The sequence below is a fragment of the Ailuropoda melanoleuca genome, chromosome 16 (genome assembly GCF_002007445.2).
Source record: "Ailuropoda melanoleuca isolate Jingjing chromosome 16, ASM200744v2, whole genome shotgun sequence".
Taxonomy (NCBI): Eukaryota; Metazoa; Chordata; class Mammalia; order Carnivora; family Ursidae; genus Ailuropoda; species Ailuropoda melanoleuca.
Genome location: NC_048233.1, coordinates 12,333,710 through 12,352,922, shown reverse-complemented (window position 1 = coordinate 12,352,922; position 19,213 = coordinate 12,333,710). Strand labels below are relative to the sequence as shown.

At 48.8% G+C, this 19,213-nt stretch overlaps 1 protein-coding gene across 1 annotated transcript in view; it reads left to right on the top strand.

Moving 5' to 3' along the window:
• The first annotated feature begins 3,500 nt into the window (after nucleotides 1–3,500).
• Nucleotides 3,501–19,213, top strand: part of GSG1 (germ cell associated 1) — a 22,149-nt gene continuing 6,436 nt past the window's right edge. Inside the window, 6 exon segments of the mRNA XM_034645323.1 lie at nucleotides 3,501–3,723; nucleotides 13,409–13,727; nucleotides 14,958–15,128; nucleotides 15,887–15,963; nucleotides 15,965–16,040; nucleotides 16,681–16,792. Coding sequence (XP_034501214.1) covers nucleotides 3,676–3,723; nucleotides 13,409–13,727; nucleotides 14,958–15,128; nucleotides 15,887–15,963; nucleotides 15,965–16,040; nucleotides 16,681–16,792 — 803 coding nt within the window. The 5' untranslated portion in view covers nucleotides 3,501–3,675.

The window sequence follows — 19,213 nt, the reverse complement described above, 5'->3', positions numbered from 1 at the left end:
TATACAAAAAACCTTGTTCTCAGAGAAGTGTCTCTCCCTCCTGAATCACTTCCATCCTTTCCCTCCACTAAGAAATCAACTTCATTGTTTTTTGGTTTATCTTTCCTGTGTTTCTTTGGTAACAATAAGCCAATATTTGTATGTTTTGGTTGCCCTTCTTTCTTGCACAAGAGATAGCATGGTATATATCCTCTCTTGCCTTCCAGTTTTTCAGTTAATATTTCTTGGGAAGCATTCTATACCAATTCATGGAAATCTCCCTCATTTGGTGCTTTCTATTTTTATAGAGCTGCACAGTACCCCGTTGTTTTTATGTGCCATATTTAATTCAACTAATCTATGCTGGGAGACTCAGGTAGTTTCCAATATTTCGTGATTACAAACAGCACTGCAGTGAGTAACTTGGCACATATATATTTCCATATTGTTGGTGGTGCATCTTTAGGGTAAATTCCTAGAAGTAGGATTCCTGTGGCCAAGGGATAAATGCACACATAGTTTTGTTAAACGTTGCACCGATGCCGATTCCCCTCCATGTGGCTTGTAGCATTCTTGATTCCCACCAGCAATGAATTAAAGTGTCTGTTTCCCCACAGACTTATCTATAGAGTGTATTGTCAAGCTTTTTAATTTTGCCAATTTGACAGATAAGAAACGATATCTCGTTGCAGGTTTTTAAAAGATTTTATTCATTTATTTATTTGAGAGAGATCACAAAGGGGGGAGGGGGAGGGACAGAGGCAGAGGGAGAAGCAAACTCCCCGCTGAGAAAGGAGCCCCATGTAGGGACTCTATCCCAGGTGACCTGAGCCCAAAGCAGCCGCTTAACCGACTGAGCCAACCAGGCACCCCCTCACTGCTGTTTTAATGTGCGTTATTCTGACTGTAAATGAAGTTAAACACCTTTCCATATACTTAGGGCCACTTATATGTCTCTTTTCATGAATTGCCTGTTGCTTAATTCTGCCTGTTTTCCGTAGGAATTTTGATCTCTTTTCTCCCTTAATGTTTAAAAGTTCTTTACTTTTTAGAGATCGTAGCCTTTTATCTGTCATATGTATGGCTCATATTTTCTCCCATTTCATGATTTTTTATTTTGTTTATTGTGATTTTTGCCATGCAGAAGCCTTTTGTTTGTTTGTTTTTTAATGTAGTCAAATTTATCAATCTTTTCTTATCTAGTATCTGGATTTTTAGCCATCATCAGAAAGCCTCTATTTCTTTTTTTTTTTTTTAAGATTTTATTTATTTATTTGACAGAGAGACAGCCAGCAAGAGAGGGAACACAAGCAGGGGGAGCGGGAGAGGAAGAAGCAGGCTCTCGGCAGAGGAGCCTGATGTGGGGCTCGATCCCACAACGCTGGGATCACGCCCTGAGCTGAAGGCAGACGCTTAACCGCTGTGCCACCCAGGCGCCCCAGAAAGCCTCTATGTCTACCCAGATTTTAGAATCGTTTGCCCATGCTTTCTTCTAGCACTTGTATAATTTCGTTTTCTATATTCAGATCTCCAGTGCATTTGGAGTTTATTCTTGTATATAGTATAAAAAGTGGGTACACTTTATATTTTTCTAAATAGCTATCCAGTTTGTCCCAATGCCATTTGTGAAAAAGACCATCTTTGCCCCAGTAATTATAGATACCACCTTTGCCATATACTGGATGTCTTTATGTAGCTGTGTTTATTTCTGGACTTCCTCTTCTGTTCCATTGGTCTGTTGGTCTAGCCATGCCCCAGCGCCACACTGCCTTCCGTATAGAGGCCTGCAGCCTGCTTTAATATCTCTTAAGGCTGGGCCCTCTCTCAGAGCTCCTTCTTCCCAGGATTTCCTAGCTAGTCTTGCACATGTGTTTTCTGAAATGAATGTTAATATCAGCTTGTCCTGCTCTTTAAAAATGCTCATTGGTATTTGTATTAGGGTTACATTAAATTTGCAAATTAGAGAGAGCTGACATCTGATCAAATTGAAACATGCCAAGAACAAGGCATATTTAGTTCCTTCTTGTTCAAGTTAGTGATAGATCATTTTAGATCAGATATCCTCTCTTAGATGTTTATTTAAGTATCTTAGCTAGAAAGAAGCTCCCCGTTGGCTACTGGCAGGACCGTCCATGCTCTGCAAGCTCAAAGGGAANGTTTAGTTCCTTCTTGTTCAAGTTAGTGATAGATCATTTTAGATCAGATATCCTCTCTTAGATGTTTATTTAAGTATCTTAGCTAGAAAGAAGCTCCCCGTTGGCTACTGGCAGGACCGTCCATGCTCTGCAAGCTCAAAGGGAAGAAGAGAGTGGTAAGAGAGCAAGGAAAGACGGGGCTGAACTAACACGGGAGTCAGGTGTCCCAAAGGTCACAGGATTTAGGTGGGGATGGCAAAGAGGATGGAATCCCAGTGAGGGGCACCCAGGCTAAGCTCAGGGGTACACTCTGGGTGACATGTCTCACAGGACAGGAAGTCCCCAGCCAGATTCTTAGCTGGAATACTGGGAAAGACACCAGCCTTCTCTTCAAGCCTCAGAGTTACATCTCAGTGTTAATAGCTCCCAAATCCTCATTATGTACTATTATAATTAGGTTCATGAACACCAACTAGATTTCAGATACTAGTCCTTTAGAACGTTCGTTTCTGTACATTGTTGCCTTTTCTGGGAATGCTCTAGAGCGGCATTACCCTATACGGTAGCTACTGGCCACACGTGATTGAGCCCTTCAGTGGCTAACGCCATTAAGGAGCTGAATTTCTACGTTCATTTCACTTTAAATTTTAAACGGGAACTTTTTTTTTTTNTGGAACTTTTTTTTTTTTAAAGATTTTATTTATTTATTTATTTATTTGACAGAGACAGTGATAGCCAGCGAGAGAGGGAACACAGGCAGGGGCAGTGGGAGAGGAAGAAGCAGGCTCATAGCAGAGGAGCCTGATGTGGGGCTCGATCCCATAACGCCGGGATCACGCCCTGAGCCAAAGGCAGACGCTTAACCGCTGTGCCACCCAGGCGCCCCTTAAACGGGAACTTTTAATTGAACTTAACTTTGTTTTGAGGAGCACTGCATTTTACTTGAATTATACCACTGCGTAAGTTATCATTGTTGTACTGCGACGCGTGGGTCCATTTTACTTTTTTAAACGAGGCTACTAGAAAACTTGCAATCACGTGTATGGCTCCTCGTTATTTCTCTTTGGGAGCACTAGTCTGGAGCCTCACCACCCCGTGTGGTCTGGGCAGCATCACGTGGGAGCTCTCCCAAACCCTCAGAATCTGCTAGCTTACAAGAATCCCCAAGTGATTCTGACACACAAAAGGGCATTGTACGTTATACAAAAGGGAATAGAAATCCGTTCCTCAGAAGACATCCAGGCCCCTGCTAGGTACCCCAGAGTGGCCCACATTCTTCTGGCGGTAGCAGGAGGGGGTTGGGGGGTAAGGCAGAGAGATCCCTGCCTGCCACTGTGATGTCACAGAGAAAACCTCTTGCATCAGCCAGCCCCACCCAAACTGGTGTCCCGGCTACAGGATATCCTTTCCCATCTTCTCCAGCCCCCCTCATACCACCTCACCCCTCTGCTGGCAAGAGGGGGCCTGAGTCATCTTCTCATCAGATACACATTCCACGCAACCGATCAAGGCCGAGCAGAAGAGAAACTGAAATACCTTTGCCTCAGAACTTCGAAAGTGAATGAGCAATCCCTCTCAACTGACTCAAAATGTTTGTCTCACCCAGAAGGTAGGTACCCCACTTTTTAAAAAGTTTTTATTGACATTCCAGTGAACATACAGTGTAATACTAGTTTCAGGCGTACAGTGTTGGATTCGTAATGCAGGTTATACAAATCCACTGCTTTATTTCCCAGGGTCATGGTAAGGAACTGGGAACCCACTGTAGGATTATACAGAAGGGAATAGAAATCCGTTCCTCAAGCCCCATTTTTATTGATAAACCTGGTGATGTCCCTACCTCGAGCTTCTGTTTTCATCTCTTCCACTAACATTCCGTTTCCTCCTCCTCCGCCTCTTCATCTGACTTTTCCTCGCTGCTCCCAGGACTGCTAAGAGCCCTCTAGCTCTCCCTTCTCCCCTCCCATCTGTATGATTCCTGTTGCCAAACTCTGGTTCCTGGTAAAAGGCCCAGGAGCAGGGGCAGCCCCAAAGCTGTAGAGGAAAATAATGAACTGAAAGAGCAGATAGTAAGTTCTCTGCCGGAGGAAGGTGAGACACCCCCACGGTCCTGCCAGTAGCCAGCTCTGGAATCTACTAGAACTGAGGAGGACACAACCGTCGTCGTGCTACTTCCTCTTTCCGGTCTCAGAGAATCTGGGGTATTCTGCAGGGATTCTTCCAGATCCAGAAAGACCCTCAGTCAGTAAAAGATGGCTTGGCCTGTTTAGGAGAACCCACATCTGGAAACGACTCGCCTCCCATCTGAGATAGTTGGGAACGGCCAACTTGCAGCTCAACGGGTTACTAAAAAAGCAAGTGTTGTTCATTTCTCACACTTCTTGCTTTTCTCAGGAGAAAAATGAAGCTTACAATTAGGCAGGGAAATAAAACACACATGCACACACTCACGCACACACAGCAATGCGGCATGCTGTTCATTGTCTGGTCGTTAGGGGTCTGGGGAGACAGGACAGCAGCCAAAGTGAGTAGATCATAAATTGGAGAACCGCCAGAAATGGGTAAGAATGTGATAGAAAAAGCCAAGCGTAGTAAATTTTTTTATTATTGATTTAGGAGGAGAGACAGAGGGACTATGGAAGGGTTTATCGATATATATCCATTGCATCCTTCTGTGTGAGTTTCCATTATCTGTCCTGCAATCCCTGCCTTTTGCTCCTGTGTGCACCTCCCCTTTCCTGACTGGCAGCCTGGAGCTGAATCAAGAGGTTTTGAATATTGACTCCACCATTTACTAGCCTGGTGGCCTTGAGCAAGTCAAACGCTTGCTCTTGAACAGAGTCCCACCTCTCCCTGAGGCCAATTGTGAGGATTACGTAAATGCAAGGTGTCTGGAACAGGGCAGATTCCCTCCCCCTTCCTTTACACTTTCCTGGCTGCCTCCTGGTCTTCACAGCAGAACTGTGAAGAACAACTCCTTCTCCTCATTTACTTCTGAATCACTCAGGTAGGTTATGTAACTTGGCCAANGCTTGAACAGAGTCCCACCTCTCCCTGAGGCCAATTGTGAGGATTACGTAAATGCAAGGTGTCTGGAACAGGGCAGATTCCCTCCCCCTTCCTTTACACTTTCCTGGCTGCCTCCTGGTCTTCACAGCAGAACTGTGAAGAACAACTCCTTCTCCTCATTTACTTCTGAATCACTCAGGTAGGTTATGTAACTTGGCCAAAATCATTAGTCCAGTCGTGGGTGGAGGGGTGGGACTAGAACTCAGAACAGTTGAGGATTCGTGGTCTCTAGGTTTCCTTCTAGGATCCCACGAAAAGAGGCAAAGACTTGGACCAGCAACCAGCGATCTGTACCTTTAGGGGAAGGGCGGGGGACGGGAAATGGCTGACTTCGGGGTTCCACTGCAACCCGCACCTCCTGACCCTCAGGCCTAGAGGCTGGGTGTGAGGAGCTGATCACACGACCAACTCGTCTCTGCCCTCCCTCTGCCAAGACTCGCCAGGACAGCCGGCCATCAGGCCCCGGCCCCGGGGCTCGGCCTCCCTCCTGCCGGCCCCCTCCGGCCCCTTCTCTCGGGAGGGCCCCCGGGACGCGGCGCTCAGCAGACGCCCGAGCCAGGAGAGGAAGCCAGGGCCCCGCTCCCGCCCCACCCGCCCGCGGAGTCCCAGGCCCTGCGCCGCTAGGGCGGGGCCTCGCCAAACAATTCAAAACACGCTGCGCGCGCGTCGCCGTGGCAACGCGCGCCCGCTGCTAGGCGACCGGGGCGCCGTAGTAAACCGGGGGCGGGAGTGTTACTCACGGAGGGAGGGGGGCGAGGGGAGCCGGTGGGGACTCGGGCTGGGGCACCGCGACAGCCGGGGGGCGGGGGGGGGGAGACCAAGAAAAGAAGGAACGAGGGGGGCGCGCGCGGCATGGAAATGGGGCAGCCCAGCTCCGCGCTCTGAGCACCCCTGGAGGGGCGGCTCCCGTTAGGCCCCCGCCCCGCGGTGCCCAAGATCCCCCGACCCCAGCAGGCCCCGAGGGCTCGGTCACCCGCGCGTGAGCGATTGCCCCACAGGATGCAGATGTGGCTGCCCCTCTGATTCACGCCAGCTGCTTGGGGCATGGAAGAAAGGCGGCTTCCTCTCCTGGAAATGACTGCATTAGCAAAAGCCGTCTAACAATTCCACTAACAGCGGAAAGGGAAAGGCGACAGAGAGGAGAGGCCCCGAAGTGCTTTTCTTCAGTCCTTCCCGCTGAACATAAGTAGAAGTGTTCCCAGAACTCCTGACCCATGTTAGAAAGAAAGGAGTTGTTCTCATTCTACACGTTTGGGGGCCCTGTGGGCGTGAAACACTGTTGCAGTGGAGGTTAACCGAAAGCCCAGAAATCCCAGAGCTCAGTGCCCTATACTGGTGTTAATATTTTGGACGCTCAGCATGGGCATTTTGGTGGCATTACTCTACCCTTCCGGGCTGGGAGGAAGATCAAAATGTCCCTTGTGAAGACCTTCCTTAACTTCATCAATGAATGAGTCAGACATGAGGCGCTGAAGCAAACATTGTGGAGCTGGGAATCTCCGATGGTTCGAGACGTGTCACCCAAAAGGGTTCTCATCAGTAGGGAATCCCGGAGCTTGGGAAAGGACATGGCATTTCCAATCGGTCACTGGCTTTTAAGCCAGCTGTTTGCACTCTGGTCTGTGAGCTAAAGATAATACTCGTTCATGAGATCATTGCTGTTTTCTGGGCTTTGCTCGTCGAAAAGCAGGAGTGTTTCCACAGGTGGGAGGAAGTGTATTGGCAGAAGATCTGTTCGACGTGCATCTGTGTAGAAAGGCACAGGGTGTGTCTGTGGACCTACAGACGTTCTTCTACCTTCTGCCTTCTCACTGCTCTCAAATTGTATGAATCAGGAGGATTCGCGTGTCCTTTCACAATAGAAGACTGGACACTTTGCTCTATTCCCATCTTATCTTCACTCACAGGCTTCTTAATTGTTTTCTGAGCCTGGTTTCCATTATAAACATCGTTCACGCAGTCCTGCAAGTGAGAAAGTGCTAGGCTCTGAGGATCAACCTTGAATAAAAAACACAGCTGCTCCTGTATCTAGCAACTTCAAGTCAAGCCTGCGTGTTCTGAGCTGCATGAGAGAGGCACACGGTGGAACATGCAAGAACAAAGAACAGGGCCCTGTAGATGAGAGCCAGTGACAGCAGAAACATTTCACGTCCCACTCCAGCTTTTTGACTGCTGAGTAACAAAAAGGAATTAGTTAATGAGGCGTGGGTCAGAAATCTGACTCCTGGGCAAAAGAGATACTACTGTTGGATGGGGGTGGAGGGGGAGAAAATGCCACTATTGATAATGGGAAAGAACAGACAAACCCCAAATCCCTTAGCACTAGACTTTGCCATCAGGCAAGTGGTGTGCTCTCCAAACTACTCCAGCTCGGCATTCTTACCCCTTGTTTTAATCACGTCTAATCTACCGTGTATTCACAAAACAATAAATTGGATTTCTGTTTACAAACTTTGTGTGGGTGTCCCAAGACCATTGTTTCTCTTTGTGTATACTTAGTAAAAACGGTTTCATACAGTGCAGGGTATGGTCCCTGAAAACCTTAGTGAGCACAGGTTAGTTCCAAGCCTTGGCTTTGTGATGTCATAAATGCTGAGTCACATATAGGTCCCTGGGGGGGTCATCCTGACATGGTAACAGTCCAGCATACCAAAGTTAAATACTGCGTAGAGATACGGAATCTTTGTGTCTGTCCTGAGTCATGAGCTTCTGAGCCTAACCTAATTATATTCATGTTGCATTGTCTAGCAGTTAACTTTTTCTGTTCTAAGGGAGGAAAGAGAAGAAGAAAAAATATTAACATGCCTAAGTTATAATGAAAGGAAGTGAGTGGGATGCCAGGCAGAGCAACTCATGTCCCGCCAAAAGAAAGGAAATTAGACGTTGTGGCATGGGGTCCATAGGGACAGGGGGGTGTCCTCAAGACAGATCATGGCTAGTAGCCCGCCAGCCCGCCCAGCCATGCAAAATGCACGGCCACCGAAGGGATAGAGTCAGGCTTTGGGGAGGCCTAAAATAATATAACTTCGGAGGCTCTCTTTAAGAAAAATAATCCAAAGTGACGAGTCTGTAAGGGTCTTGGAAGGGGTCTGAGTCCATGAGAAACCCCAAAGCCGGGGTGTCACTAGCTTGCTTCCCTTTCCATCTCCCTCCAGGCCTCCTCACATAACCTTGAGACTGCTGCTCCCATGCCCTTTTCCCTGGAGAAGGCAAATTTCAGCCTATTAAGGCACAGGGGGTGCGGTTTATGAGCAGAGGCAATAAAAACCAAAGACACCAGACTGTGCCAAACGGTGACTCAGGCGGGATATGAGAAGTGTCTGAAAGTATTTGAGGGGTGTACGCGCAGAGAAGGGAAAAGAATTGTTCGCTGTTGTGGGGTGGAAAGGGAATGAGGATACAATTCAATAAAGAAAAATGTGCACAAAAATCCTCAGGAAGCATTGGCTGACTCTATTTTCTGATACCGTGGAGTTGTATTTCCCAGGGGAAGTATTTGAGGATCTATGAGTCACTGAAAACTGGAACTGGCCACGAAAAATGTGCTAGAGGAAATAATCCTACAAGATGTCCTCGAGGGAGCGGCTGGATGCTCCCAGGGTTCGTTCCGAGCCCTGAATTCCGTAGGGCTGACACCAGGCATTCTATAGCTGTATGAGTGGGGAGGAGGCCAGAGGAAGAGACAAGAGCCATCCCACGGGGAGGAGCCGCCACCTGCGCCCCGCATTTGCAGACGGGTGGGGACAGCCTGTGCCCGAAGAGGGGAAAATATAAGGAGGAAGCGCCACCCAGCGTCGGGACAAAAGCTGTAGCCAGGAAACCGACAGCCAGTTCAAACGTGGAGTGACCACAACGTCCCTGCTCTGGTCCCCCAGAGGAGAGGGAGCTCTGTCACAATAAAGGGTCGTGTGGGTGATATGGGAATCACGCCTGGGCATAAGCATATGTGTGTCAAATGTGCGGAGACATCGGCCCTAGAAGAGTAGGAAGCCAGAGCCAGAGACACTCCCCCAGCTAGAATGTGGACTAATTCACAGAACCTGCCTTTCATGCCCCCCGCCAACCGCACAAATACAGAATGGGAAAACCATGACTTGGTTGGTGGCAAATCTGGACGATTCTAGGTGGGGGAGGGCCAGGGCAGAATATGAGGGTTTCATTAAACGTAAGCCCCACCTGAGGCAAACAGGTAATACCTGATGGTACATTAATTCCCTGGCTCCATATTTTCCAGTTTGTTCAGCTTCTTACTTGTTGTTAGGTTGTAGTGGCAACTTCCAAGCTCTTTACATTCGGAACCGGAAACCAGAAGTCCATCCCTGGCTACCTATGAAGAGCTTTCTAAAATTACAGATTCCTGAGCCTCACCCCTAGGGTGGAATCTCAAGACGGGGCTCAGGGATCTGAATATTTCCCGAAGTTTCAAAGACTGTTCTGATGCTCAGTCAGAACTGAGAACTGCTGCTCCGATAAAGGAGGGGCCTTTGAGGTCTTTACAATCCAGACAACTATCTGGAATATAAAAGTATTATGAGAGGGGTACAGTATGGAAGGACAGAGAGGAGGGAACTGTTCTTCGGGAGAAAAGAAACATCTTCGAAGAATGAGTGACTTTTACACTAGTCTTGATGGGAGGCAGATCACCAGATAAAGAGAGACTGAAGACATTCCAGGTAGAAGGAAGAGCATCTGCAAAGGCACAGAGGACCGTCTCCGTATTCCATTGGAGGGACATTGTTAATAATCCTTACTAACGATGCTAACTGGAAGATGGAGACCACCCATGACACAAGGAAGCTATTTCAAACCCATGGCTCTATGAGGCCCTGACATTACAGATAATAGCTTAAAAGGATGAAGGAGTGCCTGGGTGGCTCAGTCGATTAAGCGTCTGCCTTCGTCTCAGTTAATGATCCCGGGGGCCTAGGATCGAGCCCCACATCGGGCTCCCTGCTCAGCGAGGAATCTGCTTCTGCTTCTCCTTCTCCCTCTGCTCCTCCCCCCTGGCTTGTGCTCTCTCACTCTTTGCTCTCTCTCTCAAATGAATAAAAAATCATTAAAAAAAAGGAAAATCCTACACAAAGGAATGGGAACTCTTGTAGTAATGGTGACCCTGTAATATTTTCTGTGTCAGCCATAAAATCAAGCCTAAGCCATTCCCACCAGCTTCCTAGGGAATGGCAGTTAGGTGGAAACTGAATCTTCACTCAACTTTCTAAAGAAACTTCCCTCTTCGAATATAGGTCCTTGCTTCTTTGTGCTTAATTCCAGATCCCCATTGGCAGGCTCTCCCGTGTATCTTCCAGAACAGCTGGGCCATGATTGCATTGTCAATTATTAAATGCCGAAGGTCCCTGCAAGGTAGCATTTAATCATGAGGCACTCTAAAAAAAAAAAAATAGGACAAAGGAGAGGAGGGATGGGAAGGGAGGCAGGAGGGTGGGAAGGCAGTTTCATTCTGTCAACATTAAACCAAGGGGATTTGGGGCACAGATGGCATCCTACGGTCCTTCCAGACAAGCTGCAAGACGCTGACCATGGCCAAGGTAACCAGCTTCCCTGTCTTATTGCTCAGAATATACATTGCATAGCTGTTTTGCACCTGATTAAGAGCTGTGCCTGTCTCATCAATTTTGTCTATGTTAACTCTGAGTTTTTCCATTAAACTATGTTGATGGAAGAATTAGTGACATTTTGGCACTGATGCATTTCCTATTGATCTGAGGCAGTCTAGGAAGCCACTCTCTGCCCCTTTTCTAGAGAGTAAAGAGTCACCTTGGCATGAGGCTTGTCAGTATATGCAAAGATACAGCTTTTCTTATGGCTGTTACTTCTTCATGATCTCCTTAAAGAGATCATTGCAAAATTAGACTTGGTCTTCCAATTCAAGAAGTTATCTGGATCCTGGAGAGAAAAGGCATGTTTAGGGAGAAATAAAACATGTGATGAAGGGCACAGTGCTGTAAGTGTTGAAGATAATTCTTGAAAAGGCTCTTGAATGCGTTCCCATTCGATTGTCAAGATAGCTCTTGAATGAGGCTCCTGGTATCTGTCCTTGGTTGGACACTCCTTCTGGAAGCAGCCTCTTTGAGCTTCATTCCAAGCTCTTTTTCATCTTTTTTTTTTTAAAGATTTTATTTTATTTATTTATGTGACAGAGAGACAGCCAGCGAGAGAGGGAACACAGCAGAGGAGTGGGAGAGGAAGAAGCAGGCTCCCAGCGGAGGGGCCCGATGTAGGACTCGATCCCGGAACGCCAGGATCACGCCCTGAGTCGAAGGCAGATGCTTAACCACTGCGCTACCCAGGCGCCCCTCTTTTTCATCTTTTGTTTCTCAAATCACTTCTTCCTTAAATTGGTTATCACCTTGGTGTGGGTTCTTTATTCTTATCTGTGAATAATCTGCAAAATAACTTACAAATATGCATAACTTGAATCAAGGGTAGAGTGAAAATCTGATGTGATGGTGGAAAAATTTCCAAGCCATATTAGATTGAAAATGAAGTTGCTGAAAACATAGAATTGCTTAAATCATTAGTTCGCTCTTTGTACAGAATGACTAATGAAGATGTTTTACCAGGAAGTCCACTTCCTGTTCAAGCAATGGATATGAAAATAATTAGAAAGAATAACTTACAGTAATGGAACAATGGCTAAAACCAATAGGATTTGCACAACTAAAAACAAGATGGAAACATTCTTTTGGGGGTACGGGGGCAATGCGTGACTTCCATACCAGGGAATAGAAGATCTTTCCTCACTCCAGATGCTGTGGTTTTCTGTCTTTACCGAGGTCACCCAGAGTCCTGCACAGACTGATTCTTGGTGGATTTCATCTGTTGAGTGCTTTTTAAAGAATCCTATCAGCAGATTGCTTTCCAGAAGTTGTTTTATCATATGTCTTATGTATTGATTTTTATATGCATATGAACGTCGTCTACTTCCTACGGCCATAACTAATCTGCACTTTGGGGTGTGCGCTGTTTTAGTCCCTGGAAATTCTGAAGAACAAACTGTTATATTTCGAAGATAAAGTTCCCTGTTAAATGTAGAGAATGTTAAGCTGGAGATTATGAGGCAGATTTATGGGCCTGTCCCATTTAGCTATGGTTTTATTTACGTTTCTTAAGCTAAGCAGATTTAGGTCTGATTAATTCTGATACGAGAGATCCCCTGGAAAGCTCAAGATGGTTTACTTTAGGAAGCGTCTGTCAGCAACTAAATATGGCTGCTTTTCCCTTCAGGACCTATTACTATAACAGTATAAACTGCTCTGTAACACAGAGTGCAAGACCTGTCAGGTTTCTTTATTTTTCTAAAGTCCAGTCTGGCTCCAAGCCACCACTCACCGAGGCTGAAACGTCTACCGCTGGTCGCTCTTCAGCTGGGCTCCTCTTCTCTTAGGCTAACAATGACAGGGAGGTCGGGGCTCCAGCCAGAGCCATGCTGTCCCACTGTGAGTCAGGCACCACAGCTGCATCGAGCAGTGGAGATGTCCCTCCAGGTTCCTCTCTGTGCCCACAATACCTGGTGTCCAGTCTCCGTGGGTGCCACACAGCCACCTCGCATTTGAGGTTCTGTCCCCTCTGTGGCAGTGTATGAAACCAGGACCCAGGTCACCTCCTCTCTCCCAATGCACAGCCTCATCTCCTCTCCAAGGGGCTTCCACTTACCCCACATCCCAGTAGTTCCACTGCCTTCACCCCTGGGGTGATCCAGTTTAATGTTGACTGATGGGCTAGATCCTCCTTGACTGTCCTCTCAGGAATCTGGGATGCAGAGAAGAGGACACCAACAAAACTTGGCATTGTTCCAGCAACAGATACCTCAGCAAGTTGGTGCTACGACCCCTCCCTGAAGACAAAACCAAAAATAATCATCAGTAAGCACATTAGAGTGGCCCCAATTCTTTAGTCGACTTGAGATGCACTCGCTCAGTGGCTGGATCACACTGCGCCTGAGGCTGTTATCGGGTACTTATTCAGATCGTCCTCAGTAAGCATTTGAGTCCAACGAGGTCTAGCTTACATAAACATCATACCCATGGTGACTACTCCAGGCCGGTTCTGAAGCTAAGGCTTCTTGGAGAAAGCTCTCGGTGGGCTGGCTGGCCCGTCACCGTCTGCGTGGAGGAGCGTGGCTTGAGCTCAGGGAGCCGCAGAGGAGGGTATCCAGATCTCCAAGCAGGTTCTGAAGTCAGGCTCTCCCCCTGTGTCTGTTGCAGATGGAACTCCCGAAGGGCTCCTCTGGCCAACGCATATTCCTATCTGCCGTCCTCAACATGCTATCACTCAGCCTCTCCACAACATCCCTGCTCAGCAGCTCCTGGTTTGTGGGCACACAGAAGGTGCCCAAGCCCGTGTGCGGAAAAGGTCTGGCAGCCGAGTGCTTTGACGTGCCGCTGCCCGTGGATGGGAGCAGCGCCAACGCATCTTCCCAGGAGGTGGTGCAATACAGCTGGGAGGCTGGGGATGACCGCTTCTCCTTCCATGCCTTCTGGAGCGGCATGTGGCTATCCTGTGAGGAAACTGTGGAAGAACCAGGTAGGCTCCTCAGCCCAGCTGCCCGCTTTCTTGCCCCCAGAGAACTGAACACGGGCAAAGAGCCAGTAGGAAGCAGACAGCACTCCCCACGCCCCACCGGGCCTCACCCCCAGGCCCAGCATCTCCCATCTCTGTATCCCCTCCCTTCTCCCTCAGACTCCCTTTCAATAAGACCCAAAAATGCATCTGGCTTTTCCCCTCCCGGCTGTCTAGTAGACATGCGGCTTTAAAATAGCACTATCCCTAAAGGGTTCCACTTAGACTTGTAGCATCGTGAGAATCCCATTCCGGGGGGTTAGAGTTGCTGTTTGGAAACCAAATGAGGAGACAGGGTTCCTAGAGAAGCAGCCCGGGCTCTGCCCAGCTGTGACCCCCTATGAGCAGCTGGCTGTCTGCAGGCCTGGACTTTCTCCCTAGGAAGATGAAAAGACCAGAGTAGATCACCTGTCAAGCCCCTTCCTCCCCCACCAAAAGGGTCTTCTTGTCCTAAGTGTTACCATTACAATTTACAAGGTAGGTGAACTGAAGCCTCAGGAGTAAGGCTATCCTTGACCTCGCAGGTGTCCTGCAGCTCAGCAAATCCTGGCAAAGTGGGTCCTGTGTCACTGTGCATTTCTTAACCTGAGTTCCTCGGCTTAAGACCACTGGCCTACGGACACCCCTCCTTCCTGCTCAAAGCATTCAGACATCCCCTGGGAGTGACGTTTTCCTAAAGCCCAGAATCCAGTACAATTAACCTATTTCTCCTGATTTGGGCCAAGGGAAAAAGGAGACAGACGAGGAATATAAATGTGTATTTGTATTTACACGTGTTATTAACGTGCCATTTAGTGCAGCTCAGACCCCAGTCCCGGAAACAGTTGTGAGCCATTCAGACCAGTGGTCCAGCGGCAGCAAAATGATGCTGGTTAACAGTGGAACTGTTGAACCCTCCCTGACCTGAGAAATGGGAACATTTCCCTAGGGAAGCCCTCCCAGACTCACGTGCTCGTCTTCATTGTCAGAACTGGGGACAGAGAAATGAATCCGGAGTGAGTGTTGCCTAGGTCACGCAGCCATCCGTCCGTGAGGCATTCTTCCCTGCTTTCAGAGAGCGCTGTTGAGCCCCTACCTCCCGTGTGCTGGGCAGGCACTGGGCTGAACCCATGGGGTGGCACCAGGTGTGGGAGACCAGGGGACGTTTTCCCCCCCCCCCCCCCGCCCCGAAGTTACACCTTGTCTGTCTTTCAGGGGAGAGGTGCCGAACTTTCAATGAACTCACACCACCAACCAAGAGAGGTGAGAGAGGACTACTGGAGTTTGCCACGTTGCAAGGCCCATGTCACCCCACTCTCCGACTTGGAGGGAAGCGGTTGATGGAGAAGGCTTTCCTCCCCCACCCTCCCTTGGGGCTTGTGGCAAGTATGTGGATTTGATCACCAATTTAGTTGCCATTAAGTTGGACCTCTCTGGCCCAACAGTGCTCTCTACGCTGTCCTGTGATCTCCTTTTCTCTTCTTCTGAGCCCCACGGGGTGACCCACATTCCTTCCAGAGCTGACTCTCATTCATATGCAGGAATGCAAAAAAGGAACAGCAGGAACAAATAATGTTCACAAACAGAAAACCACCAACACCTCTAACCTCCTCGTGTTGCCAAGTAACCATATTGAAAAGCGGAGAGGTTTTTTCCTCCGATGTGTATATATATTTTTCAAGTAAAAAAAATATATTTTTAATAGAAGGGAGTGAAAAAAGGAAAGGGAGGGAGAAAGAAGCAGAACTGATTGCTCTAAAATTCAATAAGGAAAAAGAACAAAAATGACCCCCAGCAAAGTCATGCCCCGGCGAGATTTTGTGACAATCAGATGATTTCTTCTCGAATCGCCCTAATGGTATTTCCAGTCAATCAAGTTTACTTGATCCTTTATTGGGTACTGAGCAGAGAGCAGCGAGCACGGGGGGGGGGGGCAGCGAAGGACCCAAAGTAGGGAAAGGTGCCAGCTCTGTCCCCTTCTCCCATTCTCTGACTCTGGGAGGCTTTCCCTTCCGCTGGGCTCTGTGTGTTCAGCGTTCAGTCATGTACCTGTCTGGGTGAGGGCTCTTCTTCCTCTGGTTTCTTTCTTCTTTCTTTTTTTTTTTTATACTTGAATTTTATTTTCTTCCTCTGGTTTCTGGCAGAGATCCTATGGTTATCAGTGGGAGCCCAGTTCTCGGCCGTTGGACTTGAATTCGTCAGCTTCCTCCTGCTACAAACGGGACCTGCTGCTCACTGGGAACCCGGGCCTTGGGCTCAAGCTGAGCGCCTCCATGGCCGTTTCCTCCGTCCTGTCAGGTGCGTGCCCCCCAGGCTGGAGCAGTGGGGGCCTCGCCGCCTTTGAGGCGCCTCTGGCCGGCACGTGTGTCTGTCTGTCCGGAGGGCAGGAAGGAGGAGGCAGGACCGAGAACGGAGGGAGGAGAGACATTGCAGGCGTCTTGGAGTTGGAATGAGACTTTATAGTAGATCACTATGCACTTGGCAAAATGATTTCTCTCGAGGTTCTTATTTGCAAGCCGTCTCAGTGTGTGAAATCCAGTTTGGTTTACTTTTCAGCTGCGCGAACACACAGCTTTTCAAGACCCGCGGGATCAAGTAGGAGGCGGAGGTGCAGATATAAAGCTAGATCAAGAGGAAAGCTTGTGTTGAGGGCATGGGTGGGAGGAAGTAAAAGGCCCTAAGGGCAGCATTGGCTCAGAAACTTTTTCCATAGCTCTCCACCTAAAGCCTGGGGCAACCTATTGCAAAGCTCTGCGTCCCAGGAGAAGCCCCCATCGCAGAGTAGTGTCCCCGGAAATGCGGGGACAGATGGGCGATGGAACATCTCCACGTAGGCTGGACCTGACACAAACTGAGGCAGTGGCTCCACACTCGTAGTCCCCGTAGAGGGCCAAGCCAGCCTGTCTCTAAGGGCGCCGCCTTCCTGTTCCCTCTGTAGGCCTGCTGGGGATGGTGGCCCATATGATGTACTCACAAGTCTTCCAGGCAACTGCCAACTTGGGTCCAGAGGACTGGAGGCCACATGCTTGGAATTATGGCTGGGCCTTCTAGTAAGTGCTTACCATCTCCTGAACCATCTAGCCCCTCCCAGCCAACCTGCCTTAGATGTCGTGCCCTCAGCTAGATGCTTGCTTGGTGTCCTTCTGCCTTCTCTCCATCCCTCATCCCAGCAGTCTGCTGACCAGAGAGCTGGACCACCAGGCCATGCCTGTTCTTTCCCCACCTCCTGTGGAGGCACAGAGAGGATTCTTCTGGCTTGTTTTGTCGCGTTTTTCTAATGATACAGCTGTCACGGTTGCTCCCTCACCTGATATGCGTGTTCCCTTGAGCAATGAGACTGATTTTGTGTGGCTTATGCAAGTGTTGCTCCGTATTTTATAGATTTTACGATTCAAGGCGTTGGAGGACAGAGAAACGAAGAACTAGCCTTGAGATTTGGGTCGAATTCCATCCCCTGTGAATGGCTGACTCTTCTCCTGTAACGAAGAGTCACTTCTTCCTACTTCCGTTCTTATTCGACCTAACTGTGTGAGAAATAAAAGCTCCCCTACCAGTCATTCCTTCACCCTTAAAGAACTAAGGGGTCAATTACTTTCGATTTCTCTCAAGAAGGGAGAAGCAGCAACCATGACAGACACATTTGAAGCAAATATCCCCTCTGTTTTACGAGCTGCTCACCTTCTCCCCTGAGGAACACACTCTGCTCACTGCACGTGTGTCAACCTGGGCCTGCGCAACTGTGTGGGATAAGTGCTAAGTACTGTAACAGTGCTGGAAAGACCCGTGCTGGGTCGAGTTTCCATGCTAGCAGGGGCAATCTGGAAGCCTGTCCATGTCTGTTAGGAGATCGTATCCCCTTACCTCATGATGTAACAGGTGCTATTTGAGGCGGGCGTCTTTGGGCTATTCCACCAGCCACCTGAGCTCCTTTTCCAGGCACGTCGTTTCGTACCTTTTGTCTGTCCGTTGTTGGCACGACACCTACCAAGCGCAGCCACACCAGTCCCATCAGAAGCATCCCCGGCCCGAGTCGGCGGAGTCTGGTGGAGGCGGCAGATAGGAGCACACCGTGCCACCGCGTGGCCTGGCTTCACCCATCACTTGACGTCATGAAATTTCTCACTAACGTCACACAACTTCCTGTTTCCTGGGCTTCCCAGGATCATGGGGAGATTGAGGGGTTGACTTTCCAAGTTTTTAGGAATGCCTTTGATATAGTTCCCTGGTGGTTTTTTTTTTTTTCTTTGTTGAATCCATCCAGTTTCTCTTAAATCTCCAGCTTCTCATCCATCCATTATAAACTCCCTTAAGCCAAGAACCACATTGGTTTCATAGGAGGCAAATTCCACTGGTACAACGTATAATACCTCCGGGTTTGTAGTGCGTGCTGCCTGAATGACACTCAGGGGCTCAACTTTGTGGCCCCTAAGACTGCTAAACTCAAAACGAGAGACGACGGAAGAGGCATGATCGCTCCCAGCATCTGGTCTGAGTGAAGGAATATCTTGGGCAGGGTGTGTGTATGTGTGTGTGTGAGAGTGTGTGTGTCGGGTGAGTGTGGGGTGCTGCATTGAGCTACGTCCTTTCGATACAGAAGAGCTACCAGTCTGTGAATCTTGGGAGACTACAAGGGTAACTGCAGGTGGGGAAACCATAGTCCAGAAAATTGTGTGTGTGTGTGTGTGTGTGTGTGTGCATGTTATATGTATATAGAAAAGGCACACCAGGAATAAAAGAGCAGAGTGCTGACGACTAATCGATCCAGTGCAAATGAATCTTTTAAACTCCTAGTCTGACTTGCAACACTCAAGAGTCATTCTCTCTGACTACAAAGCAGAACATATCCCACCAAGACAGACCAAATTCAGGCCTCTGGCGCACACAGCTTCCCCACAGCACGGTGGAAAGGAGCATCGGGCGGTCCCTGAATCCCTAAGGGGCAGCAGCCTCGTTTACTAGGAGGAAGGGATCGCAGAATTCTTCCCTCGGACCTGTACCTGGGTCAGATTCTGACCGTCCATTTTTTTGGTTCATCCCTAGCACGGCCTGGCTTTCCTTCAGCTGCTGCATGGCATCGACGGTCACCACCTTAAACATGTACACCAAGCTGGTGCTGGGGTTCCAGCGGAAGCACAGTAAGGGCTTCAAAGGAAAGCTGAGTTGCCTGCCGCTCCATCACCAGAGCTTCCTGGAGCCGCCGTCCTGCGCGGCCCCCACGGGGGGTCCTCTGACCAGCTGCCACCAGCACCGCCAGCAGCCCGTCCGCTCTCTCTTGGAAGGAGTTGACTTCTACACGGAGCTACACCACAAGGGATTTCGGCAAGGACCCAGCCAAAGGCTCAAGGAGGAGGCGGCTGGGGCATCCGTAGAGGAAGAACCGTGCTAGTAGTTGGGTTTGGAGGGCAGGCTGAACCCAACCTTACATGTTCGTTTGCTATCAACACGTACTGAAGCCACAGTCTGTCTCTAGA